This window comes from Triticum dicoccoides, chromosome 4A (assembly GCF_002162155.2).
Source record: "Triticum dicoccoides isolate Atlit2015 ecotype Zavitan chromosome 4A, WEW_v2.0, whole genome shotgun sequence".
NCBI classification, from domain to species: Eukaryota; Viridiplantae; Streptophyta; class Magnoliopsida; order Poales; family Poaceae; genus Triticum; species Triticum dicoccoides.
In genome coordinates this window covers 462188420-462216321 of record NC_041386.1, presented here as the reverse complement: position 1 = coordinate 462216321, position 27902 = coordinate 462188420, and the positions used below count along the sequence as shown (strand labels likewise).

Here is a 27902-nt window from a genome sequence, read left to right as displayed (position 1 = left end):
CTGCTCCATAGACTAGAGCGAAAGGCGTCTGGCCAGTGGCTCGATTTGGCGTCGTTCTGATCGACCAAAGAACCATCGGCAGCTCCTCGATCCAGTTTCTTCCGCACTTGCGCAGCCTGTCGAAAGTTCTGGTCTTGAGCCCGCACAGCACTTCAGCATTTGCCCTCTCTGCTTGACCGTTGCTTCTCGGATGAGCAACAGAAGCGAAGCAGGCCTTGGCGCCAAGGTCTTGGACATACTGCATGAAGGTGCGGCTCGTGAATTGCGTGCCGTTGTCGGTGATGATCCTGTTAGGGATCCCGAAACGGCAAACAATTGACCTGAAGAACTTGACTGCTGACTGTGCTGTCACCTTCCTCACTGGCTGCACTTTCGGCCACTTTGTGAACTTGTCGATTGCGACGTACAAGTACTCAAAGCCCCCGACAGCTCGGGGGAAAGGGCCGAGGATATCGAGCCCCCAGACCGAAAATGGCCAGGATAAAGGGATCGTCTGGAGAGCTTGAGCTGGCTGGTGTATCTGTTTGGAGTGGAACTGGCACGCTTCACACTTAGTTACTTGTGTAGTTGCATCCTGGAGGGCTGTCGGCCAAAAGAAACCTTGCCGGAAAGCTTTGTCGGCAAGTGCTCTTGCGCCAATGTGGTGGACACATATGCCTCCATGTATCTCTGCCAACAGCTTTTGTCCATCTTCCCGGCAAATACACTTCAATTTCACACTGTTGAGTCTTCTTCTGTACAGTATGCTATCGACAAACTGGTACATACTTGACTGCCGGGCTACTTTTTCCGCTTCTTCTTGCTCTTCGGGAAGTTCTCCTATCTGAAGGAAATGGACAATCTGCTGTGCCCATGCTGGAGCTTGTGGCTCGACAACAAGGACTAAAGGCACATCTGCTGCTGCGGGAACATCCGCTTCTACGGCAAGGACTTGCGGCCCTGCCGGAGCTTGATGTTCCCCGGCAAGCTTGCCGGAGCAAAACTTGTCGGGAGAGTCTGCTTCAACGGAACAAACCATAAGGCTTGCCGGAGCAGACTGCCCCTCAGCATCCTTGGTGTTGATCTTGGGGACTTTCTTGGCGGCGGCTTCGGGGAGCTTTGCCGGAAAGTAGTCACCAGAAACCAACTTCCTCTTCTTTCTTTGTCCAGTTAATGGTGTTACGGATGGTTGAGTCAACTTGAGCACAAAGATCCCTGGTTCCACAGGTAACTTTAGTGCGGCGCACTTTGACAGGCCATCAGCAATGTCATTCTGAGCTCTTGGGATATGCTCCATCTGTAGGCCGTCAAAGTGCTCTTCTAGCTTCCTCACTTCATCAACATATGCTTCCATCAATGGACTCTGGTAGTTCTTGTTCATTTGGCGGACGACAAGCTGTGAGTCACCCCTGACAATGAGCTTCTTGATCCCAAGGTCTGCTGCGATTCTGAGACCGGCAAGCAATCCTTCATACTCTGCAGTATTGTTGATTGCTTGCTCCTTGGGAAAGTGCATCTGGACTACGTACTTGAGGTGCTCTCCGGTGGGCGCGACAAGCAGCACGCCCGCACCGGCGCCTTGCAGCGAGAAGGCACCATCAAAGTACATCAGCCACTCTTTGCTTGCCTCTTTGATGGGGATGCTCATCTCTGGAATTTCTTCATCTGGTGTTGGCGTCCATTCTGCTATGAACTCTGCCAATGCTCTGCTTTGGATAGTTGAAGTGCTCTCAAACTTGAGGCCAAAGCTTGACAGTTCCAGTGCCCACTCGACAATCCTGCCTGTCGCTTCTGGATTTTGCAGTATCCTCTTCAGCGGAAAGCGAGTGACGACTGTGATCTCATGTGCTTGTAAGTAATGGTGCAGCTTTCTCGAGGCCATGAGGAGGCCGAAAAGCAACTTCTGCACACCAGAGTACCTTGATCTACCCCCCTATAGAAGGGAACTGACAAAGTAAACTGGACGCTGCACCATTCTCTTCTGCATCTTATCATGCTCCTGCGCAGATCCATCTCTGTCGGGACCAGAGCTTGTCGGCGAAGCCCCCTGCTTGTCGCTGGATGCATCTGCCGTGGTTGCTGGCTCATCATCTGCCTCCCTCTCCGCCACTAACGCAGCACTAACCACTTGATTGGTTGCCGCTATATACAGCAGCAACTTCTCTTGCGGCTTAGGTGCGACAAGTGTTGGAGTGGAGGACAGGTATCTCTTCAAGTCCTGCAGCGTAGCCTCCGCCTCCGGAGTCCATTTTATTGGACCTGCCTTTTTCAAAATTTTGAAAAATGGCAGGGCGCGCTCAGCAGATCTAGAGATAAACCTGTTGAGAGCAGCCACGCAACCGGCAAGCCTTCGTACATCCTTGACGCGCTTTGGTGCTTCGATCTGCTCAATGGCCTTGATCTTGTCGGGATTGGCTTCAATTCCCCGCTGAGACACGAAGAACCCAAGAAGCTTGCCGGAAGGGACTCCAAACACGCACTTCTCGGGGTTAAGCTTGAGGTTGATCTTGCACAGATTTGCAAATGTCTCGTCTAAATCTTGAATCAGGGTCGCCCTGTTCTTGCTCTTGACCACTATGTCATCCATGTAGGCTTCCACATTTCTGTGCATTTGTGGCTCAAAAGCGTGGTGGACTACCATTGCGAATGTTGAACCAGCATTCTTCAAACCGAAAGGCATCCGTACGAAGCAGTACGTGCCACACGGGGTGATAAATGCGGTTTTCTCTTCATCCTCTTCTGCCATGAAGATCTGATGGTATCCTGAGTATGCATCAAGAAATGAAAGCAAATCACATCCGACTGTGGAGTCAACAATCTGGTCAATGCGCGGCAAGGGAAATGGGTATTTGGGACAAGCTTTATTAACATCAGTGAAGTCAATACAAAGCCTCCATTTCCCGTTAGCCTTGCGCACGACAACAGGATTGGCCAACCACGTGGGATGGAGCACTCCTCTGACAAGGCCTGCTGCTTCCAACTTCTTGATTTCTTCTGCGATGAATTCTTGGCGCTCCACTGCCTGTTTCCTGACTTTCTACTTGACGGGCCGCGCATGAGGACAGACGGCAAGGTGGTGCTCAATTACTTTCCTGGGAACACCGGGGATATCAGATGGTTGCCACGCAAACACGTCGACATTCGCCCGCAGGAAAGCAACGAGCGCGCTTTCCTATTTGGGGTCAAGAGTGGCGCTGATGGTGAAGGTACCACCAGTGCTGTCCTCCTTGGCGGACACCTTCTTGGTCTCAGGTGGAGCTGCCATTGCCTTCTTACACTTGCCGGTGGAGCTCGATGGTGCGTCCTCGACGGTAGCGTAGCACTCCGAAGAGGTGCGCTTGCCGTAGTGGGCATCAGAGCTCTTGCCGGACTTGGTCTTCTTCTTCCCCCCGGGAGCTTCAGCAGCAAGTGTCTTGCGTTCAGCTGCGGCTGCTGCTTCCCGGTAGATCTTGTCGGCACAGATAAGAGCATCCTTCTTGTCGTCAGGGACAGAGATGACACTTATCGGGCCTGGCATTTTCAGTACGTTGTACGCATAGTGAGAGGCTGCCATGAACTTGGCGAGTGCCGGACGGCCAAGGATTCCATTGTAAGGTAATGGAAAGTTAGCAACATCAAACGTGACCCTCTCAGTCCTGAAGTTTAGCTCGCTGCCAAATGTTACCGGCAACGTGATCTTTCCCTTCGGCTTGCTCCTTCCCGGATTGATTCCTTGAAATGTACCGGTCTCTTCGAGCTCGCTGTCAGGGATCTGGAGTTTCTGGAGCACCACGGAGGAGATCAGGTTCAAGCCGGCCCCGCCGTCAACTAGCATCTTAGTGACCTTGAGGTTGCGGATTGTTGGTGAAACCAACATCGGCAAGCACCCGACCGCAGTTATGCGATCAGGGTGGTCCTCAATATCAAAGATGATAGGCGTGCTGGACCATTTCAGAGGCTTGCGTGACTCGACGGGTGGTTCTGCTGCATTAACTTCCCGCACCCACTGCTTGAGCTGACGGTGCGAGGTATGTAGAGAAGCACCACCATCAACGCACAGGACCTCTGTGGCTTTCTGGAACTCCTGCTCATCAGTCTCCTCATCATCCATGTCTTCATCGTCGTCGTCATCTTCATCCTTGTCGCGGCCGCGAGGAGGTCTGTCTCCTTGCCGCTGCTTGGCCTTGCCGCGGCATCCTCCTCAGCCGGGACATTTCTTGCCGGATCCCCCAGCACCTTCCTGGGCCTTCTCCTTGTCGCGCCGCTCGTATTCAGCTTTCTGTTGCTCAACAAGCTGCTCGACTTTCTTGCAGCTCTGGAGATCATGGCCCTTGGTGCGGTGGATCTTGCAATACTGCTTGTTGGTGCCGTCCTGCTTGTCGGCGACCGCCACCTCCGCGGCAACCTCCTTGCCGGAGTCACCAGCTTTGGCTTTCTTGGCGCCACCACCGTTGCCGGACTGCTCAACAACTAGCACCTCTTTGCCTTTCCTCTTCCTGTTGTTCCACCGCCGGTTTTTCCTTGCCGGGGCAGCATCTTCACTGTCAGATCCTCCCGCTCCTACATTCTCTCCGGGGAGTCTCCTCCCTTCCTCAGCACGTGCACACTTGTCGGCCAGTGCATATAACTCACTGACGTCCCTGATCTTGCGCATCGCCATTTCCTCCCGCATCCTGCGGTTTCGCACGTTCTGATGGAACACGCTGATCATCACGGCAGGGTGGACATCTGGGATGTTGTGCTGCACACTGCTGAATCTCTAAATGTACTTGCGGAGGGGCTCTCCTTCCTTCTGGGCGAGCAGATGAAGATCACTCTCCTGGCCATGAGGCTTGTGTCCGCCTGTGAAGGCGCCGACAAACTGATGGCACAGATCAACCCAAGAGGATATGGAGTTGTCCGGCAAGTGCATGAGCCAGGATCTGACGTTGGGCTTGAGCACCAGCGGGAAGTAGTTGGCAAGGATCTTGTCATCCCGTCCCCCGGCAGCCTGCACCGCAATGGTGTAGATGCTGAGGAACTCCGACGGATGCGTCTTGCCGTCGTACTTCTCCGGTACGTCTGGCTTGAAGTTCTTCGTGCTGGGCCACTGGACTTGCCGCAGCTCACGAGTGAATGCAGGGCAACCTACCGCGTACGGCAGATCGCCTGGTTCCCCTGGCGCATGCATGTCAACAGAGGGCCCAGCGCGCTTGTCGGATTGACGTCGCGCTTCTCTTCGGCGGTCGATGCGAGTTCGAGCGTCTTCTTGTTGTCGATCATGAAGAACTTGGCGCTGATCGCGACGAGCTCGTGGATCCGACGATGCGGTGGAGTCGCTGTCGAGGTGGATCCAGCGAGTCGGTGATCTTGGCCTTCGGGGTGGTGATTGCATGGTAGTTGCACCTCCACCCGTTTCGTCGCCACTGGCTCGCGCCCGGCAACCCTGCCGCGGCGGCGACGCGCTCGGCCGCCATGGAGTGTCGCCGTTGGCATAGCCGATGAGACTCTGAATGGTGGCCCTCCATTCGTCGATCTTGTCCGACGTCGGAGGGTAATCTAGGAGCAGTTGAGCTCGCGCCAAAGCTTCTGCTGGAGTGGTGGGTGGCAGTGGCGGACGGCGCGAGGAGCGGGACGTGCTCGGACTTCTAAAGATGTTAGAAGGAGCAGTATCCCGTCTAGGCGACCGTGCCCCGCTCGTGCCAGCACGCTGGCGTGCATGCTGGTCTTGAGCGCCCCGAGATCCACCAGCTTGGTCTTGGCCTATCATGCGTATGGCACTGCAAGTGCCATGACGCTGTTGGTCTTGCGCCTCCTGAGAGTGGCGCGGAACATGTACAGTCGCCGAGGTTTGTGCAGCCTTGTCCTTGGACCTGGCAGCATCATAAGCTTCCTCGTCGACGTCCATTCTTCCGCCGGCGTCCATTCCACCACCCGTTTGCTCCAACGGTGGCGGAAGTGACGTGGACGGAGCGGCTGCCGCCGAAGTCTTCTTCTTCGGTGGCATGTTGATGAAGGGAATGAATATCTAGCTCGTGTGAACGCCGGATCAGGTTCACACAATCTCGACGCCCCCAACCTGGCGCGCCAAAGATGTCGGGGAAACTGATCCACAAACATCTATGGGGCCGGCGGACCGAGCCCCTTTCGGTTCGGCGGGGGGCGGAGATCACACGAAGAGCAGATCGAGGCGAAGCACACGAGCAGTTTACCCAGCTTCGGAGCTCTCCGGAGAGATAACACTCCTACTGCTGCTTGTTTGATTATCTTGTGTTCTTGCTCCAGAGAGAGAGAGCGTAGTGTTTTTCTGGGTTCCGAACCAGTCGAACCCCCCCTACGTTGCGCGTGGGCCTCCTTTTATACGCTAAAGGGGTCACCGACAGGTGGCAACGCAGAGAAGGGTACAAATGTAAAAAGTGAGGTGGTTGGTATAGTTACTTGTACAGTGCACCCTACCTAACCCTGACGGCAGGGGACAAGGGCATTAAATGCCCGTCTGAGTCGCCCAAACAGTGCAGAAAAGGACCGTTAGGGGCGCCACCGTTCGCCACGATGGCGATCTTGTCAGCTTCGCATGCCACTGCGCACCGCTGGCTGCACAGCCTCCCGCCACGCGCGCCTGGAGAGGCCCCCAGAGTGACACGTTGGTGGATGCGCTGGAGCGTGGGCACAGAGTGGCCGCCTGCCGCGGCAAGCGCCTTGCCGCTGCTGTTATCTTGTCGGGTCCGGAAGCTTGTCGCTCACTGGGCCTCAAGGTACCTTGGTTGGTCTTCCCGGCAAGCTCCTCTTGCCGGGGCCTTGTTGCCTTGCCGGAGCGCATGGCGCGTCACGGCAAGTTCCTTGGAGTGCCTTGGTTGGCCTTCCCGGCAAGCTCCTCTTGCCGGGCCTTGTCTCCTGAGCTTAAATACTTTGTTCTTGAATGGCTCCAAGGGAACCACGGAGGATCTTGGCGTTCGCCCGGCAAGCCTTGCCGCGGGGTGCTGCAACTACCCGTGCACAAGTTCGGGGTACTAGGGTACCCCTATTCTAGTACACCGACAGATAGTGATTTGACCTACGAGGAGAAACCAGTCAAGATTCTCGAATATGCCAGCCGAGTCACCCGCAGCAAGGTTATCAGGTTTTGTAAAGTTCAGTGGAGCCACCACACCGAGGATGAAGCCACCTGGAAGCGAGAGGAAGATCTGCTGAAGGACCACCCTCACCTATTTTCTAGCCAACCCGAATCTCGAGGGCGAGATTCATCTTAAGGGGGGTAGGTTTGTAACATCCCAAATTTTCAATTTGGAATGTTATACATAGATCATCATTGCATATCATATTTTATTTGCATTTTGGTCTGATCCTAGAAATCCTACGCAACTCAAGGACCCATGGAGAGAGTTGGGGATTTCGTTATTTTCATATTTGGGGTTTTCTCAAAATTTGAAAATAGGATCATTTGATGTAATTATTTTATCTTCAATAATTCCAATTATAAAAATAAGTGAGAGAGAATAAAATGACTTTCCCAAATTAAAGGAATATTGAGGATTTAATAAAAAATCAAATAAGACTTTTATTTTGGAGTTTTTCACTGTTTTATTTGAATTTAGGAAAAATATGCGTTTTTCAAAATTGCATTTGGGCCTCAAATAAATGTTCACCTTGTCCGGCTTGATTTTAGAAGCCGGGGAAAATTTATTTCGGGATTTTTGGAGTCCGTTTAGTATTTCTTTTATTTGTTTTTCTCCGCGAAACTATTAAAAAAACAAACCGACCTAGCCGGGCCGTACCCGACCCGGACTCTAGCCCGCCCGGCCTTTATAAGCCGGCGGAGCCCAGCCCCGAGCCACCGAGCCCCGCCCTAACCCTAGCCGCCGCCCCGAGCCGCCGCCGCCGCCGCCTCGCGCCACGTGCCGCCGCCGCCTCGCCGCCGACCGTCGCCGCCCCGCTGGAGTTCGCCGCCGCCGGTCTTCACTGGTTAACTGCCCAGTTTTTTTATAAAAACCGCGGTCGTTTTCTTTTTTTTAGATTGACTTTTTTTCCGGTTCAGTTTAATTAGCGGACGTTCGTCTGTATGTTCGTTTTAATGAACGGTTTTCGTCGTTTAGCCGCAGACAGCGAACGTTCGTTCGTTAGCCTGTTCGTCATTTTTTCTTTTTCTCGGATTTTCCGCGATTATTTCTGATCGAGATTTCTGATCCGATTTTCGTTTTAGTTTAACTTTTCGCTTGTTTATCGGAATCAGGCGATTCAAGCACCTAGAATTTCGTCTCGAAACCCTCTTTCCATTTAACCAACTCAAACAAGTTTTTTGCTTTTGTAAAATTTAACTTAGATCCAGATTAGTAAACGAAGCATGTTTCTTTCGCCGTTTGACTTTTGTTGATTTGTTTGATTTGATTCTTTTTGCAAACCAGAGTTCTTAAGTTGAACTTTCTGGTTAGGTCTCTTATTTGAGTTTTACCTGTGCATTATATGAGTACTTATTGTTTGCTTGTTTGTTTGTTTGTTTGCATTAGAGTACCCGGAGTGCGCCGCTTGCTACTTCGAATCTCTAGGTTTCGCGGATCATCAGCAAGGCAAGTAACACTTTGATCATACCTCTTACTACCCAGTTTTACTGCATTAGATCAATCCTCAAACATTGCATGAATAGGATCTAATTAAATTGTGGGTTGGGAAGTAGATGAGGTAGTACCTATTACATGTTATATTATCAAACCCTTGGGAGTTACTTCTACATTTTCTTATATTGCCATGCTATGCTAGTAGACGTGGATTGGGTGAGTGTATCCATGACAAATGTGAGATTGTTAATTAATGTTTTATTTAAGGTGGCAACTTTAATACACATCTGGATGGATTGAGGCACCTGGGTATTCCAGTGATTGCCTGTTTTTCTTTATGGACCGCCACCCAGGCTCAAAGAGATCATGAGATTATTCATGCTAGAAACTTCCAAGTGCAGCCACAAGCTACTATGGGCTCTAGCATAGTTGATTAAGTCATGCGAACTCTTACAGTGGTAGACTAGCGGATGTAGGGGAAAGTAGGTGTAACGGTCTACCCGATCGTAAGGTGCTAGCACTTCTGAAAGACTATGTCTCGGTCATCCATTTCTCAAACACCATGTAGTGCAAGAATCCCAATGGAGGAGATCGAGTCTTGTGGGGAAAAGTGCGCAAACCTCTACAGAGTGTATAAACTAATCATGATTAGTCATGTCCCCGGTTATGGACGTCTTGAGTATCTAGTACTTGGATTATCATGTGAATCTCATCATGAGACTTTAATTAATTTTGTTGGGTTTTAATGATGATGTTTAATTGGGATTGAGAGGGTATCTACGCTCTCAATGTTTAACAACTACCATGATAGTTAAAGAAAATTTATTCCTTTGCAGTTGGGAAAAATTGGCTTTGTGCAAAACTTTAACCATAGAGCTTTCCACCAGCCAAATATGCATGTAGTGATAGCATTATTCTGTTCTTGCTCTACTGTGTTACTTTGCCAGCATATTCCATGTGCTGACCCGTTTTCTGGCTGTAACATTCATGTTGCAGACTTTTCAGACGACGAGTAAGGTGCCTTTAGGTCATGGTTCTATACTCAGTGATGCTGTTGGAGTTGATGGACTCACTTATCTTCCAAGCCTTCCGCTGTTATCATAATTAGATGGGCTTAAGCCATTTTATTTGTAATAAGTTCTCTTTTGAGACAGTTGTTATAATAAGTGTGTGATTGCTACTCTGTTATAAATCCTTCAAGTACTGTGCGTGTCAGCATTACTGATCCAAGGATGACATTGAAGCACAGAGATCAGACTGTTTGAGGTCTAGTCGCTACAGCTTTTATGGTTGGATGCACAAAATCTTAATGCGAAAGAACATCACTTTATATTGCCACTTGTGATATGGACCTTTATTATGCAGTATGTCGCTTTTATTTCTTCCATAAAACACGATCATATAAAGATTATTTTCTCCCACACTAATAAGTCATACATATTTAGAGAGCAATTTTTATTGCTTGCACCGATGACAACTTACTTGGAGGATCTTACTCAATCCATAGGTAGGTATGGTGGACTCTCATGGCAAAACTGGTTTAAGGGTATTTGGAAGCACAAGTAGTATCTCTACTTGGTGCGATGAATTTGGCTAGCATGAGGGGGAAATGCAAGCTCAACCATGTTGGATGATCCATGACAATATAATTTATCTCAGATGTAAGAAAACATAACCCATTATGTTGTCTTCCTTGTCCAACGTCAACTCTTTAGCATGTCATATTTTAATGAGTGCTCACAATCAAAAAAATGTCCAAGATAGTATATTTATATGTGAAGACCTCTCTTTCTTTATTACTTCCTATTAATTGCAACGATGACCAAAGTCAACTCTCAACAACTTTTATTCATCATACTTTTTCTATGTGAGCTCATTACTCTCCATAAGATCCATATGATCTCTTTGTTTCCTTTTTTATTTATTTATCTTTTCTTTTATTCACTTAGGATCATTGCAAAATAATCAAGCCCTTGACTCAACACTAATCTTTATTATATATAGCTCACGGACTCGATTACATAGAGGGATCATAAAGCAAAACTCAAAACTAGATCATGCCACAAACTTTATTCTACTAGATCAAGATATTACCAAAAATATCGAACTAAGAAAAACGGTAAAGACAAAAGTGATGGTGATACGATACCGGGGCACTCCCCCATGCTTGGCAATTGCCAAGGGGAGTGCCCATACCCATGTGATTATGTCTCTCTTTTCGGGGATGGTGATCGGATGTTCTTGGCGATGATGCCCCTCAAGATACGGTTCTCCTCCTCAAGCTTATTGACTTGCTGCTTGAGGTCCATTATTTCCTTTCGGAGTTTTCCTGTAACAGCCAAAGCTCCCTGCACCCAAGGGTACTGCATAGCTATGGGAGAACCAGTGACACTCTTTTTCATATTCTCATAAGAAAGAAATCTAGCATTGGAAGGGATAACCAAGTTTGGAATAGCCGAGCTGTGCAGTTCTCCCATTGTGAATCCAGCTCGGAAGCGGGAAGTGACTTCTTGATCCTCTTCCATGGCATCTATCCTCTTCAAATCAGCCTCCATCTCTTCCTCCGTTGCTGGCCCAAAGAGGTCAACATTGTTGTTTGTCATTGATCTCGGTGCCGGATGAGACACCCGGCTCTCCCCGACTGACTCTTGCGAAGACATCTTGCTCTAATCTGCAGCAGCAACATCTCGAAACACAAACAGAGGATAATTGCGTGATATGCGAGTCAAAACCCACGGGAGATTATATAATGAATTTTTACCGACCAAAATATGTAACGTGTAAGAAAACAGAGTCCGGAGAGCACACGAGGTGCCCACGAGGTAGGGGGGCGCGCCCAGTAGGGTAGGGCGCGCCCTCCACCCTCGTGGAGGCCTCGTATCCTTCCCGGACTGCTTCTTATTTTTCTATTTTTCTAAATATTCCAAAACGGAGAAATATTGCCTTAAAAACTGTTTTGGAGTCGGTTTACTTACCGTACCACTTACCTATTCCTTTTCGGAGTCTGAAACGTTCCGGAAAGTGTCCCTTATGTATGCCTCCGGGGTTACGGTTTCAATAACATTGGTTTCAACATTTATGGGATTACCTAAGATATAATGTGTGATTCTTTGACCGTTCACCACCTTCGGATTTGTGCCTTCGAAGTTGTTGATTTTTATGGCACCGGAACAATAGACCTCCTCGATAATGTAAGGACCTTCCCATTTAGAGAGAAGTTTTCCTGCAAAAAATCTTAAACGAGAGTTGTATAGCAATACATAATCACCTACATTAAACTCACGCTTTTGTATCCTTTTATCATACCATCTTTTAACTTTTTCTTTAAACAACTTGGCATTTTTCGTAGGCTTGGGTTCTCCATTCATCGAGTGAGCTAATATCAAATAACCTCTTCTCACCGTCAAGTTTAAAATCATAATTGAGCTCTTTAATAGCCCAATATGCCTTGTGTTCTAGTTCGAGAGGTAAGTGACATGCTTTTCCATAAACCATCTTATACGGAGACATACCCATAGGATTTTTATATGCAGTTCTATAGGCCCATAATGCATCATCAAGTTTCTTGGACCAATTCTTTCTAGACCTATTGACAGTCTTTTGCAAAATTAATTTGATCTCTCTATTACTCAATTCTACTTGAACACTAGACTGAGGGTGATAAAGGGATGCAATTCTATGATTAACATCATACTTAGCAAGCATTTTACGAAAAGCACCATGAATGAAATGTGAACCACCATCGGTCATTAAATATCTAGGGACTCCAAATCTTGGAAAAATAACTTCTTTAAGCATTTTAATAGAAGTGTTATGATCAGCACTACTAGTTGGAATAGCTTCTACCCACCTAGTAACGTAATCAACAGCAACTAAAATATGTGTATATCCATTAGAGGAAGGAAAAGGTCACATATAGTCAAAGCCACAAACATCAAATGGTTCAATAACGAGTGAATAGTTCATAGGCATTTCTTGACGTCTACTAATATTACCAATTCTTTGACATTCATCACAAGATAAGACAAACTTACGGGAATCCTTGAAGAGAGTAGGCCAATAAAAACCGGATTGCAATACCTTGTGTCCAGTTCTATCTCTAGCATGGTGTCCTCCACAAGCCTCGGAGTGACACTTGTGTAGGATCTATTCCTGTTCATGCTCAGGTACACAATGTCTAATAACACCATCTACTCCTTCTTTATAAAGAAGTGGGTCATCCCAAAAGTAATGCCTCAAATCATAGAAGAACTTTTTCTTTTGTTGGTGTGTGAAACTAGGTGGTATGAATTTGGCAACAATGTAATTATCATAATCAGCATACCATGGAGCAGTATGAGAAGCATTTATGACATTTAATTGCTCATCAAGAAAGCTATCATCAATAGGTAGTGGGTCATCAAGCACATTTTCTAACCTAGACAAGTTGTCTGCAACAAGGTTCTCAGCTCCCTTTCTATCAACAATAAGTCTAGGTTTAGCATCTTTCTTTTCCATAAGATATTTAATAGCAGCATGATCAGTGTGAATAGTTACTTTAGAATCAACAATATAAGGTCTTAACTTATCACAAGCAAATACAACTGCTAAGAATTCTTTTTCAGTAGTAGCATAATTTCTTTGAGCATTGTCTAGGGTTTTACTAGCATATTGAATAACGTTTAATTTCTTATCAATTCTTTGCCCTAGAACAGCACCTACAGCATAATCACTAGCATCACACATAATTTCAAAGGGTAAATTCCAATCAGGTGGCTGAACAATAGGTGCAGAGATCAATGCTTTCTTAAGTATTTCAAATGCTTCTACACAATCATCATCAAAGACAAATGGTATATCTTTTTGTAATTAATTAGTCAGAGGCCGAGAAATTTTTGAGAAGTCCTTAATGAACCTCCTATAAAATCCGGCGTGACCAAGGAAACTTCTTATACCTTTGATGTCCTTGGGGCATGAAATCTTTTCAATAGCATCAACCTTGGCTTTATCAACTTCAATACCTCTTTCAGAAACTTTATCCCCCAAGACAATACCTTCATTAACCAGAAAATGGCACTTTTCCCAATTCAAGACAAGATTAGTTTCTTCACATCTCAGCAAAACTCAATCAAGGTTGCTCAAGAAATCATCAAAAGAAGATCCATAGACGGAGAAATCATCCATGAAAACCTCACAAATCTTTTCACAAAAGTCAGAGAATATAGCCATCATGCATCTTTGAAAGGTAGCAGGTGCATTACATAAACCAAAAGGCATACGTCTATAAGCAAAAGTACCAAAAGGGCAAGTAAAACTAGTCTTTGATTGATCTTTGGCTGACACATGTATTTGAGAGAAACCAGAATAACCATCTAGAAAGCAAAAATGTGCATGTTTGGATAATCTTTCTATCATTTGATCGATAAAAGGTAAGGGGTAATGATCCTTTTTAGTGGCCTTATTTAATTTACGGAAATCAATTACCATCCTATAACCTATAATAATTCTTTGAGGAATCAATTCATCTTTGTCATTAGGAACGACAGTAATACCTCCCTTCTTAGGGACACAATGGACATGACTTACCCACTGACTATCAACAATGGGATAGATTATACCTGCCTCAAGGAGCTTTAGTATTTCCTTTCTTACCACTTCTTTCATTTTAGGATTAAGCTGTCATTGATGATCACGAACTGGTTTAGCATCTTCTTCCAAATTTATTTTATGTTGACATAGAGTGGGACTAATGCCCTTAAGATCATCAAGAGTATACCCAATAGCAGCACGATGCTTCTTCAGAGTTTTCAATAATCTCTCTTCCTCATGCTTTGAAAGGTTAGCACTAATAATAAGAGGATATATCTTTTTCTCATCAAGATAAGCATATTTAAGAGTATCAGGCAACGGTTTAAGCTCAAACATGGGATCACCCTTGGGTGGAGGAGGATCCCCTAGGATTTCAACAGGCAAATCGTGTTTCAAAATAGGTTCCTGTTTAAAGAGTACTTCATCTATTTCCCTTCTTTCATTCATAAACATATCATTTTCGTGGTCTAGCAAATATTTTTCTAAAGGATCACTAGGAGGTATGGCAATAGAAGCAAGACCAATAATTTCATCCTTACTAGGTAATTCTTCTTCATGGTGTTGTCTACTAACTTTAGAGAAATTAAATTCATGAGACCTATCATCTAACCCGATAGTAACATCATCCTTTTTGCAATCTATCTTAGCATTAACAGTGTTCAAGAAGGGTCTACCAAATATAATGGGAAAAAGCTATCTTGTGGGGAACCAAGAACAAGAAAATTAGCAGGATATTTAGTTTTCCCACACAAGACTTCAACATCTCTAACAATTCCCATTGGTGAAATAGTATCTCTATTGGCAAGTTTAATTGTGACATCAACATCTTCTATCTAAGCAGGTGCAATATCATGCATAATTTCTTTGTATAAGTGGTAAGGTATTGCACTAGTAGTAGCACCCATATCACATAAGCCATGATAACAATGATCTCCTATTTTAACAGAAATAATAGGCATGCCTACCACAGGTCTGTTTTTATCTTTAGCACAAGGTTTAGCAATTCTTACAGTCTCATCAAGGAAATGAATAACATGCCCATCAATATTATCAGACAAGAGATCTTTAACAATAGCAATATCAGGTTCAACTTTAATTTTCTCAGGAGGTGTATAAGTTCTAGTATTGCTTTTACGAACCACAGTTGAAGCTTTAGCATGATCCTTTATCTTAACAGGGAAAGGTGGTTTCTCAACGTAAGAAGTAGGAACAATAGGATCATTATAAGTGATAGTCTTTTCTTCAACTTTAATAGGTGCATCTACTTTTACTTCTATGGGAGGATGATATTGAAACCACTTCTCCCTAGGGAGATCAACATGGGTAGCAAAATATTCACAGAAATAAGCTACTATCTCAGAGTCAAGTCCATATTTAGTGCTAAATTTACGGAAAACATCGGTATCCATAAAAGATTTAACACAATCAAACTTAGGTGTTATACCTAACTCCTTACCTTTGTCGAGGTCCCAATCTTCAGAGTTGTGCTTAATTCTTTCCAATAAATCCCATTTGAATTCAATAGTCTTCATCATAAAAGAGCCAGCACAAGAAGTATCGAGCATGGTGCGATTATTATCAGAAAGCCGAGCATATAAATTTTGAATAATCATCTCTCTTGAGAGCTCGTGATTGGGGCATGAATATAACATTTATTTAAGCCTCCCCCAAGCTTGAGCGATGCTTTCTCCTTCGCGAGGCCAAAAATTATATATATAATTGCGATCACGATGAACAAGATGCATAGGATAAAACTTCTGATGAAATTTCAATCATTTGTAGTTCCATGACCCCGTATCATCACATAGCCTATACCATGTCAATGCATCTTCCTTCAAAGATAAAGGGAAGACCTTCTTCTTAACAACATCTCCGGGTACACCTGCAAGCTTAAATAATCCAGAAACTTCATCCACATATATTAGGTGCTCATCAGGATGCATTGTTCCGTCTCCTGCAAAAGGATTGTCTAGCAGTTTTTCTATCATACTCGAAGGAATTTCAAAGCAGACATTTTCATTTTCAGTAGGTCCAGTAAGTTGAGGAGCAACTCTTTGCTCTACTGGTTGGGGTGAAGATACCCCGAACAAGCTCCTTAGAGGATTACTTTCCATAGTAACAAGCGACAGTAAATTTTAGCACACTATATAAATTTTCCTTACCAAATTCCACCTACCAAAGGCGCTTCACTCCCCAGCAACGGCGCCAGAAAAGAGTCTTGATGACCCACAAGTATAGGGGATCTATCTAGTCCTTTCGATAAGTAAGACTGTCGAACCCAACAAGGATCAGAAGGAAATGATAAGCAGTTTCCAGCAAGGTATTGTAACGCCCTCGATGCGGCTATATCTCCCACGTGTCGAAGCACGACTTAGAGGCATAACCGCATTGAAAGCAATGTCGCAAGTGAGGTAATCTTCACACAACCCATGTAATACAATAGGGGAAAAGATACATAGTTGGCTTACAATCGCCACTTCACACAATTACAAGAATAAAGCATTACAACATCCAAATACAATCACGGTCCAACTACGGAACCAAAATAAAAGAAGAACCCCAAAAGCGACAAGGTCCCCGATCGACCCTAACTGGGCTCCACTACTGATCAACTAGAACGAAACAGCATAAAGGACAAGATCTTCATTGAGCTCCTCCTGAGCTTGGTTGTGTCATCTGCATGGACTCATCGGCACCTGCAAACTGGTTTTGGAAGTATTTGTGAGTCACGGGGACTCAGCAATCTCGCACCCTCGCGATCAAGACTATTTAAGCTTATGGGTAAGGTAAAGGCATGAGGTGGAGCTGCAGCAAGCGACTAGCATATATGGTGGATAACATACGCAAATGAGAGCGAGAAGAGAAGGCAAAGCACGGTCGATAAAAGTATGATCAAGAAGTGATCCTAAAACAACCTACGTCGAGCATAACTCCAACACCGTGTTCACTTCCCGGACTCCGCCGGAAAGAGACCATCACGGTTACGCACGCGGTTGATGTATTTTAATTAAGGTCAACTTCAGGTTTTCTACAACCGGACATTAACAAATTCCCATCTGCCCATAACCGCGGGCACGGCTTTCGAAAGTTCAAATCCCTGCAGGGGTGTCCCAACTTAGCCCATGACAAGCTCTCACGGTCAACGAAGGAATAGACCTTCTAGCGAGAAGACCCGATCAGACTCGGAATCCCGGTTACAAGACATTTCGACAATGGTAAAACAAGACCAGCAAAGCCACCCAGATGTGCCGACAAATCCCGATAGGAGCTGCACATATCTCGTTCTCAGGGCACACCAGATGAGCAAGACGTCGGGTAAGCCAGCCCAGAGTTGCCCCTGGTAGCCTCGGACATCGCTCAGTTGGACCAACACTTAGAGAAGCACTGGCCCGGGGGTGTTAAAATAAGATGACCCTTGAGCTGGCCGACCCAAGGGAAAGAAAAAAGGCTAGGTGGCAAATGGTAAAACCAATGTTGGGCCTTGCTGGAGGAGTTTTATTCAAGGCGAACTATCAAGGGGTTCCCATTATTACCCAACCGCGTAAGGAACGCAAAATCCGGGAACATAACACCGATATGACGGAAACTAGGGCGGCAAGAGTGGAAAACACCAGGCATAAGGCCAAGCCTTCCACCCTTTACCAAGTATATAGATGCATTAATTAAATAAGATATATCGTGATAACACAACAAGTAAACATGTTCCAACAAGGAACAACATCTCCTTGTTCCAACAAGGAACAACATCTCCTTGTTCCAACAAGGAACAAACTTCAGTCTTCACCTGTAACTAACAACGCTATAAGAGGGGCGGAGCAAAGCGGTAACATAGCCAAACAATGGTTTGCTAGGACAAGGTGGGTTAGAGGCTTGGTTCACAACATGGGAGGCATGATAAGCAAGTGGTAGGTATCGCAGCATAGGCATAGCGAAAGAGCGAGCAACTAGCAAGCAAAGATAGAAGTGATTTCGAGGGTATGGTCATCTTGCCTGAGATCCCGCAAGGAAGAAGAACGAGTCCACGAAGAAGACAAACGGATGTAGTCAAACGAATCCTCACAACACGAGGTTATCGGAACCAACCCGAAGAAGCAACACCGGAAAGAAGCAAACAACATAGTAAACAACCAACACATAAGCATGGCATGGTGCGCAAACAAGTATGGTGCATGTCCGGTTTAATGAGGCATGGCATGGCAAAGTGCACAACCAATTCTACAAATTAAGTGGAGCTCAATATGCATCGGGATGCATATTGACAAAACACCACATCAATTATTTAGTTCTCTCCCGTTTAAGTACACAACAATATTAAATGTTGGTTAACATGGCAAGAGGTGAAGCATGAAGAAACTATCTAATCTAGGCAAGTTTAAATAAGGCCGGAACAACAAAACAACAAGTCCGGAAACTCCTCATATGCATGTTTTAAGGTTTGGTACTGTTCTGCCCTAAAACATATTTTAGAGTTGTTAAACATGCAAAGCAAGTACACCATGTTAAACTAGGCATTTTTCTACCCCATTTACATATAAGGTTTATTAAAATCCGAGTTACGGTTATTTAGTTATGAAATAAATCATTTTAACATGGCATAGGAGCAAAATAATGCAAACATCATTTTAAACATTTTAACATGGCAAGAAAATGGCATATTATTAATCTACACATAATATTAAGCAAGTTTCATATATAACTTATTTTAATCCGATGCACGATTATTTAGGTGAGAGCATTTTAAAATGATGGCAAAATTCTGTAATTATGAATGCACTAGATATAAGGAAAAATGCTAGCAGGGGAAAAATGTAGCCGGGCCGAAACTAAGCAGAGGCCCAACATTAAGGAAAAAAAGGAGGGAGCTGGGGTTCTCACCGGGCCTCATGGGCCTTGGCCCAAGGCGGTGGAAGCAACAGGCCGGCGGATCTGGTTGGATTTGGCGATCGACTGGACCCGGGTTAACGAGGACGAATGGGAACGGGGTCAAACGAACTCCTCTGCTCGAACGAAGCAGAGGCGCAGCGCGGCTACGGGGCTGCGGGCACAGGGAGATGCGGCTCCGGCAGGCAGGGCCGGAGATGGGACGGCGGAGCGGCATGAATCCGGGCGGTGGGGACGCGCAGGTCGAGCGCGGCCATGGAGGGGCTTGAGCTCCTGATTCCCTGGGAAAAACGACGCCGGGAGAGCGAGGTGAGAGACGCACAGGAGAAACAAAGGGAGCTGGAGAGGAAAAGATCAGGGGATGGTCAGCGGGACCTGCTGGACAGTGGAAAAGCTCCAGCGCGGCGGCTTGGCTCAAAGACGGGCTGGGCGCGGGCGTTCCTCCTCCCTGCAACGAGGACGAGACGCGAGGCAGAGGAACTTGTCGTGCTGGTCACGCCGGACAAAAGCGACAACGGCGGGCCTTCGATGGGGATGGGGCAGACGAGGCCGGAGGAGGTCGTGGCGGAGCGGTCCCGGCGTTTGTTGTTGAACTTGGAGGCACCCATCCATGGCAAGTCGAGGTCGTCGGTCGTGGATGGTTTCTGGGAGATAGAGAGCTCCATATGAGAGAGAGAAGAACAGGAAAGGAGGAAGGGAAGGAGAGGGCGCGAAGGGGGCTCGCCTGGGTAGCAAAGGGCGTCGGCAGGAGGAGCTCCGCTCCGGCGAGGTGGAACTCCGGCGTGGCACGCGAAGACGACGGTGAGACAGAGAACGTGCGGGTGTTGGGAGACTCGCCGGTGGTCTCGATCCAGACGGGAGCGGGGCCTGGTGCCCGAGCGGCTGCTGCGCTCGTGCAGCTCGCGTAGCAAGGAGGGGAGGCTGTGGGTGGTGGCGAGGAGGACCTTCGTGGGAATCGGGATGGCTGGGATGGATTGGTCTGGTGGGGAAAACAAGGTGGAGCTCGGGCTGTGGTGGTTTGTGGGATGGGGATCCCGATGAAAGATGAGTGTAGGTGGAGTGGCGGCAGCGATGGGACAAACGGCCTAAATTTTATGGTTGGTCAATATATATACGTTATTGGATTAGGTTAGGGGGGGTATTCGGTCCGTCCGATCGTAATCAGGCGGTCGAGAAAAATAGACTAAGAAGTCCAATTAACAAAACGGAGACGTTTTGTAGATGTTAGGGGATGATCCGAACCCAACGGTGATGACTGCCCGGGTCGGGTTCGGGACAACTTCCGGACGCGCGCGAGGAGGTCTGCCGCTGACGAGAGAGGTAAGGTTGGGTCTGGCGGACTGTGAAGAGCGGGTTGGTATGAGAGAAGAGGGGAGAGATGCAGCCCGGCACGGTTTCCAGAGACCAAAAACGTCCGACGTTAGACCGGCTACTATTGCCGCTATATTTATCCGTTGGGGCGTCAAACGGACTCCGAATGCGATGAAACTTGGCAGGCGGTCTACTGACAACAAAACAACACCGCATGCCAACTTTCAACCCATTCCGAGAACATTTTCCCGCCACTTATAAAATAATATTTCGGACATGCCGCGGGCGCGTGCAAGTGTTGCTGGGCTCAAAACAGACAACAGAAGGAACTGGGGGAACCAGGACGGATGCAGGTTTTAAAACATGATGATGCAATGCACATGATGACATGATAAAATGCAACACGCAAGCAAAAGACATGACAACGATAGCGAATAACTAGAAGACACCTGGCGCAACGGTCTCGGGGCGTTACAACACTCCACCACTACGAGAGGATCTCGTCCCGAGATCTAGAATGGCACCGGAGAGAAAACGGAAGAGGAAGAGAAGAGGTAAAACTAAGTTGCTCCTTTGACAAACGAGTGAAACCAAAGAACCTTGCAAAGGTTAAGCCATATCAAGAAAAGAATACAGCGGAGTTAAATGAAGTTGAAAGCACTCTGGTAGGGAAGCGGAATAAGGAATTACAAATTCGGATAGCACTTGAGATGAAAAAAGATGAAAGACTTGATAAGACGAAAAGAAGTTGAGCAAAAAGGCACAACACTCCTGTTAAATGGATAAACCAAGAAAAGAACACGATCGTAACAAAACAAGGAGATGGGTTGAAGAGAGCAACATCACAATGCCTCCGGAACAAAAGTAAGAATGGACTGGAATGGAATGAACGAAAGGGAACACGATCTTGAGAGAGCACACTTACAACAAATACTAGAACGGAGTAGCTGGAAGACCAACAATGAAAAGAATAAGCTTGATATGGTCTTATGGAATACAACTCAAATTATGAGGTGACAATCCGCCACTGAAGGGAAAAGAATTGGATTGATATGAACAAGGAGACGAGAAAATATTTCACCCGTAGGATAAATGAAGAACTTGGATCATATATGAGCAACATAAATAGCGACAATCATTAGGAGAAGCTTTAGGAAGTATAACCCAAGATAACTCCAACGAAGAGGTTGATGAATTTAAGATATCTCATTCTTGATAACTTGTGAATCACGAAGCACGAAGGGAAATATCAACAATGACATAGCACCACCTCAAAAGATATGCGTGAAAGAATTGCACTCCGGATTGGAAGATGAAGAATGCTTGAGCTCCTTATAAAAAAATCTCAATGAACACTGGGAGAAGGGATATAAATCCTTGATGAACCATCATGTAGAGCCTCCATGATGAACTCCGGTAATAAAAGAAATGATCAAACAAAATGAAAGAGAAGTTGAAACACAAGGTGAAGACTTACAATGATTAGATGGATCTTCATGATGAGAAAATTGAGAGAGCTTGGAACTCCAGGAAAAGAAAAGATAAAGCATTTCGAACCGAGAATGTGATACGATGAACCTCCGGAATAAGGAATTAATCACTTGGATGAAAATAAGAATAATAATTATGTTACGCGTATCCTTCACCAATTTAAATTAATGACAAGCAACAGATTGCATACAACTTATTCTCGTAGAAAGGATTAAGATAGATATAGCGTCAAACTTGGAAAGGTCTTCAACGAACCACCAATAGGATTGAAACAATGAATAAATTGATATGATACACGAAGGAAGAAGAATCTTGAACGAACCACCATAGGAATTGCAAATGAACGAATAAAAGATAACGAAACACCGGGAAGAATTGAAAATGAACGAAGAAGCTAGAGGGGATTTAGATACATGAGAATGAAGAGATCATGAGCTGATAAGAGAATACTTTGAATGATGCGCCGGTAAGATTTGGAGAACAATAGCTGAAATCTGAAAATGAATAATTCTGAGATGATGGCCTTCAGAGAATCAAACTGGCAAAGGTTCCTGAAATGATTCGGATGGGGAAAAAGAATTCTCACAATCTAAACAATTATGAGAGGACGACAACAAGCTAGAATCACGAATCTTCAAGAGAGCGGATAAGGATTTAAGAGGAACTCTTCTCTTGGTCTTCAAATGCAGAGAATGACGATGAGAAACACCACCAAGAAATGTTGAGATACTTCGGGATGACGAATAGAAAGGTTGAACCAACGGTTAAAAGAATTTGATAGATCTTGGAGAAATACATATGACTTATGATAATTCATTCTTACGTCAAACTTTGAGATGAATTTGAAAAGCTCCGGGAGAATAAGAAGAGTCATGTAAGATCCTGGAAAAAGACCTGTGGGTTAGGGCCTACTCAAAAGAAACACCGTTGAAATGATTTAAAAGAGAGAATGCACTGGTTGAATTAAAAGGCTTGAATGAGATAACATCCTCAAAATAGCTTGAACGAATTAAGAGTGGAAACACGAATCTTCTGAGATATCTTTAGCACTCCGGAACAAAAGAATAGCAAGCGAGGAAGATTAAGAGGTGCAACGGCATGAGAAAACATTGAAATACGGAAAAGAATATGATCAACACTGAAAAGTCGAATTGAATCCATCGGAGAAGAAAAAGAACGAATAATGATAACTTGAAGCCCCGTTAGTATCTTCTTGAGAATCACCGGATAAGAACATTGACGAAAAAGAATGGAGAGACTTCACACGAATAAAAAGATACTTGATTAAGAAATCTGAGTCCTTGAAGAAAAACAAAGGGAGGGAGGGTGGGAAAAACCAAGGCAACTTGGAGACGGTAGAAATGAAAACCGTTGAGAAAACTGAGATTGAATCTTGCGGATGTTGAAAATGAACGGATCCACTTGAAGAGAGACACGCCGGTGAGAAGAATTGACATGACAATCTCAATAAACGAGAAGGATAGAATCCACATAGGAATGTGAGAACACCATTTAGGGAAGCTATGGAATCAACACTTGACATTGAAGCAACTCGAATACCACAACTCAAAACAAAACAAGGATTGGCTTGCAGAATAAGCCGGAACAAACATATGATAGAGATTTCGTCCGAAGTTTTCGTGGTGGGGCCTACACGGGCTCGATCGTATAGCACCATCATGTACAAGGCAGTGCACATGACATATGAAGCTTCCCCGAGTTGGCATAGCCAAGGACTCTTTAAGACACAACGAGACCACTGTAAAACCGACCGTGGATAGGCGGACCACTAGACGTCGAACCCCAATTTCATAACATACATCTGTCGAAAAGATATCCTAAGAGCTACTTGAATTCCCACTTATAAACTCCCGAAACTTTCCAGTTATGCAATCAAGTGTTGGGGATACAGGGGAAGCATAATATCTCACCCAAAACTAACAAATCCTACATCCCGCTGTATCCATCCTTCAACACATAACCAAGAAACCTTCGGAAATCATCTACCTCAACCTTCGAAAAGCATCCGTTATACAAGTTATGGCGATACTCCCGAACTCCCACTCCAGTACTGGGTGGCGTCGAGGTTATCTCACCAATGAACTGCATAAAAGAGATTTTCGATGTCAGCGTACTAAACTCAGGTATTCCAGAACTGCAACGATAAAATTGTGACGACAACACCTCAGAGCTCAACTCCCCGGGACACTTCCACAAAACCCTTGATAGGAGGCACCAAGACAATGTTCTCGTCACAAAACCATCGGAATGATTCCAAGATAGCCGCGTGATCCTAAAATTTTTTTAGTGAAATTTGAGAAGAGAAGAGTCAAAACTCTACGCCAGGATGCCTTACTAGAGCGATGAGGAGACTGGGAAGTAAAAAGAATTCCTAAACTCTCCGATATATAATTCCTAAATGACTCAAAACATTTTTCTAGACACAAACTCGACTGCTAAAAACGATCAAGCAATGGGGCTCCTAAGGTCGGGGAAGGATCTGATACCAACTTGTAATGCCCTCGATGCGGCTATATCTCCCATGTGTCGAAGCATGACTTAGAGGCATAACCGCATTGAAAGCAATGTCGCAAGTGAGGTAATCTTCACACAATCCGTGTAATACAATAGGGGAAAAGATACATATTTGGCTTACAATCGCCACTTCACACAATTACAAGAATAAAGCATTACAACATCCAAATACAATCACGGTCCGACTACGGAACCAAAATAAAAGAAGAACCCCAAAAGCGACAAGGTCCCCGATCGACCCCAACTGGGCTCCACTACTGATCAACTAGAACGAAACAACACAAAGGACAAGATCTTCATTGAGCTCCTCCTGAGCTTGGTTGCGTCATCTGCACGAACTCATCGGCACCTGCAAACTGGTTTTGGAAGTATCTGTGAGTCACGGGGACTCAGCAATCTCGCACCCTCACGATCAAGACTATTTAAGCTTATGGGTAAGGTAAAGGTATGAGGTGGAGCTGCAGCAAGAGACTAGCATATATGGTGGCTAACATACGCAAATGAGAGCAAGCAGAGAAGGCAAAGCACGGTCAATAAAAGTATGATCAAGAAGTGATCCTAAAACAACCTACGTCAAGCATAACTCCAACACCGTGTTCACTTCCCGGACTCCGCCGGAAAGGGACCATCATGGTTACGCACGCGGTTGATGTATTTTAATTAAGGTCAACTTCAGGTTTTCTACAACCGGACATTAACAAATTCCCATCTGCCCATAACCGCGGCACGGCTTTCGAAAGTTCAAATCCCTGCAGGGGTGTCCCAACTTAGCCCATGACAAGCTCTCACGGTCAACGAAGGAATAGACCTTCTAGCGGGAAGACCCGATCAGACTCGGAATCTCGGTTACAAGACATTTCGACAATGGTAAAACAAGACCAGCAAAGCCACCCAGATGTGCCAACAAATCCCGATAGGAGCTGCACATATATCGTTCTCAGGGCACACCGGATGAGCAAGACGTCGGGTAAGCCAGCCCAGAGTTGCCCCTGGTAGCCTCGGACATCGCTCAGTTGGACCAACACTTAGAGAAGCACTGGCCCGGGGGGGTTAAAATAAGATGACCCTTGAGCCGGCTGACACAAGGGAAAGAAAAAAGGCTAGGTGGCAAATGGTAAAACCAATGTTGGGCCTTGCTGGAGGAGTTTTATTGAAGGCGAACTGTCAAGGGGTTCCCATTATTACCCAACCGCGTAAGGAACACAAAATCCGGGAACATAACACCGATATGATGGAAACTAGGGCGGCAAGAGTGGAACAAAACACCAGGCTTAAGGCCGAGGCTTCCACCCTTTACCAAGTATATAGATGCATTAATTAAATAAGATATATCGTGATAACCCAACAAGTAAACATGTTCCAACAAGGAACAACATCTCCATGTTCTAACAAGGAACAAACTTCAGTCTTTACCTGTAACTAACAACGCTATAAGAGGGGCTGAGCAAAGCGGTAACATAGCCAAACAACGGTTTGCTAGGACAAGGTGGGTTAGAGGCTTGGTTCACAACATGGGAGGCATGATAAGCAAGTGGTCGGTATCACAACATAGGCATAGCAAAAGAGAGAGCAACTAGCAAGCAAAGATAGAAGTGATTTCGAGGGTATGGTCATCTTGCCTGAGATCCCGCAAGGAAGAAGAACGAGTCCACGAAGAAGACAAACAGACGAAGTCAAACGAATCCTCACAACACGACATTATCGAAACCAACCCGAAGAAGCAACACCGGAAAGAAGCAAACAACATAGTAAACAACCAACACATAAGCATGGCACAATGCGCAAACAAGTATGGCGCATGTCCGGTTTAATGAGGCATGGCATGGCAAAGTGCACAATCAATTCTACAAATTAAGTGGAGCTCAATATGCATCGGGATGCATATTGACAAAACACCACATCAATTATTTAGTTCTCTCCCGTTTAAGTACACAACAATATTAAATGTTGGTTAACATTGAAAGAGGTGAAGCATGAAGAAACTATCTAATCTAGGCAAGTTTAAATGAGGCCGGAACAACAAAACAACAAGTCCAGAAACTCCTCATATGCATGTTTTAAGGTTTGGTACTGTTCTGCCCTAAAACATATTTTAGAGTTGTTAAACATGCAAAGCAAGTACACCATGTTAAACTAGGCATTTTTTTACCCCATTTACATATAAGGTTTATTAAAATCCGAGTTACGGTTATTTAGTTATGAAATAAATCATTTTAACATGGCATAGGAGCAAAATAATGCAAACATCATTTTAAACATTTTAACATGGCAAGAAAATGGCATATTATTAATCTACACATAATATTAAGCAAGTTTCATATATAACTTATTTTAATCCGATGCACGATTATTTAGGTGAGAGCATTTTAAAATGATGGCAAACTTCTGTAATTATGAATGCACTAGATATAAGGAAAAATGCTAGCAGGGGAAAAATGTAGCCGGGCCGAAACTAAGCAGAGGCCCAACATTAAGGAAAAAAAGGAGGGCTCTGGGGTTCTCACCAGGCCTCATGGGCCTTGGCCCAAGGCGGTGGAAGCAACAGGCCGGCAGATCTGGTTGGATTTGGCGATCGACTGGACCCGGGTCAACAAGGACGAATGGGAGCAGGGTCAAACGAACTCCTCTGCTCGAACGAAGCAGAGGTGCAGCACGGCTGCGGGGCTGCGGGCACAGGGAGACGCGGCTCCGGCAGGCAGGGCCGGAGACGGGACGGCGGAGCGGCATGAATCCGGGCGGCGGGGTCGTGCAGGTCGGGCGCGGCCATGGAGGGGCTTGAGCTCCTGATTCCCTTGGAAAAACGACGCCAGGAGAGGGAGGTGAGAGACGTACAGGAGAAACGAAGGGAGCTGGAGAGGAAAAGATCAGGGGATGGTCAGCGGGACCTGCTGGACAGTGGAAAAGCTCCAGCACGGCGGCTTTGCTCAAACACGGGCTGGGCGCGGGCGTTCCTCCTCCCTGCAATGAGGACGAGACTCGAGGCAGAGGAACTTGTCGCGCCTTCGATGGGGATGGGGCAGACGAGGCCGGAGGAGGTCGTGGCGGAGCGGTCCCGGCGTTTGTGGTTGAACTTGGAGGCACCCATCCATGGCAACTCGAGGTCGTCGGTCGTGGATGGTTTCTGGGAGAAAGAGAGCTCCATATGAGAGAGAGAAGAACAGGAAAGGAGGAAGGGAAGGAGAGGGCGCGAAGGGGGCTTGCCTGGGTAGCAGAGGGCGTCGATAGGAGGAGCTCCGCTCCGGCGAGGTGGAACTCCGGCGTGGCACGTGAAGACGACGGTGAGACAGAGAACGCGCAGGTGTTGGGAGACTCGCCGGTGGTCTCGATCCAGATGGGAGCGGGGCCTGGTGCCCGAGCGGCTCCTGCGCTCGTGCAGCTCGCGTAGCAAGGAGGGGAGGCTGTGGGCGGTGGCGAGGAGGACCTTCATGGGAATCGGGATGGCTGGGATGGATCGGTCTGGTGGGGAAAACAAGGTGGAGCTCGGGCTGTGGTGGTTGGTGGGATGGGGATCCCGATGAAAGAGGAGAGTAGGTGGAGTGGCGGCGGCGATGGGACAAAACGGCCTAAATTTTAGGGTTGGTCAATATATATATATTATTGGATTAGGTTAGTGGGGGTATTCGGTCC

General features: G+C 46.1%; 1 protein-coding gene across 1 annotated transcript; it reads right to left on the bottom strand.

Annotated features, from left to right (window-relative positions):
* Positions 1-18697: 18697 nt before the first annotated feature.
* LOC119288969 lies at positions 18698-19999 on the bottom strand. Its single transcript, XM_037568426.1, has 2 exons — positions 19314-19999; positions 18698-19219 (listed from the first exon to the last, which is right to left on the bottom strand). Exons 1-2 carry the CDS (start codon positions 19601-19603, stop codon positions 18850-18852), a joined length of 660 nt encoding a protein of 219 aa, XP_037424323.1. The 5' UTR covers positions 19604-19999; the 3' UTR covers positions 18698-18849.
* Positions 20000-27902: the final 7903 nt, after the last annotated feature.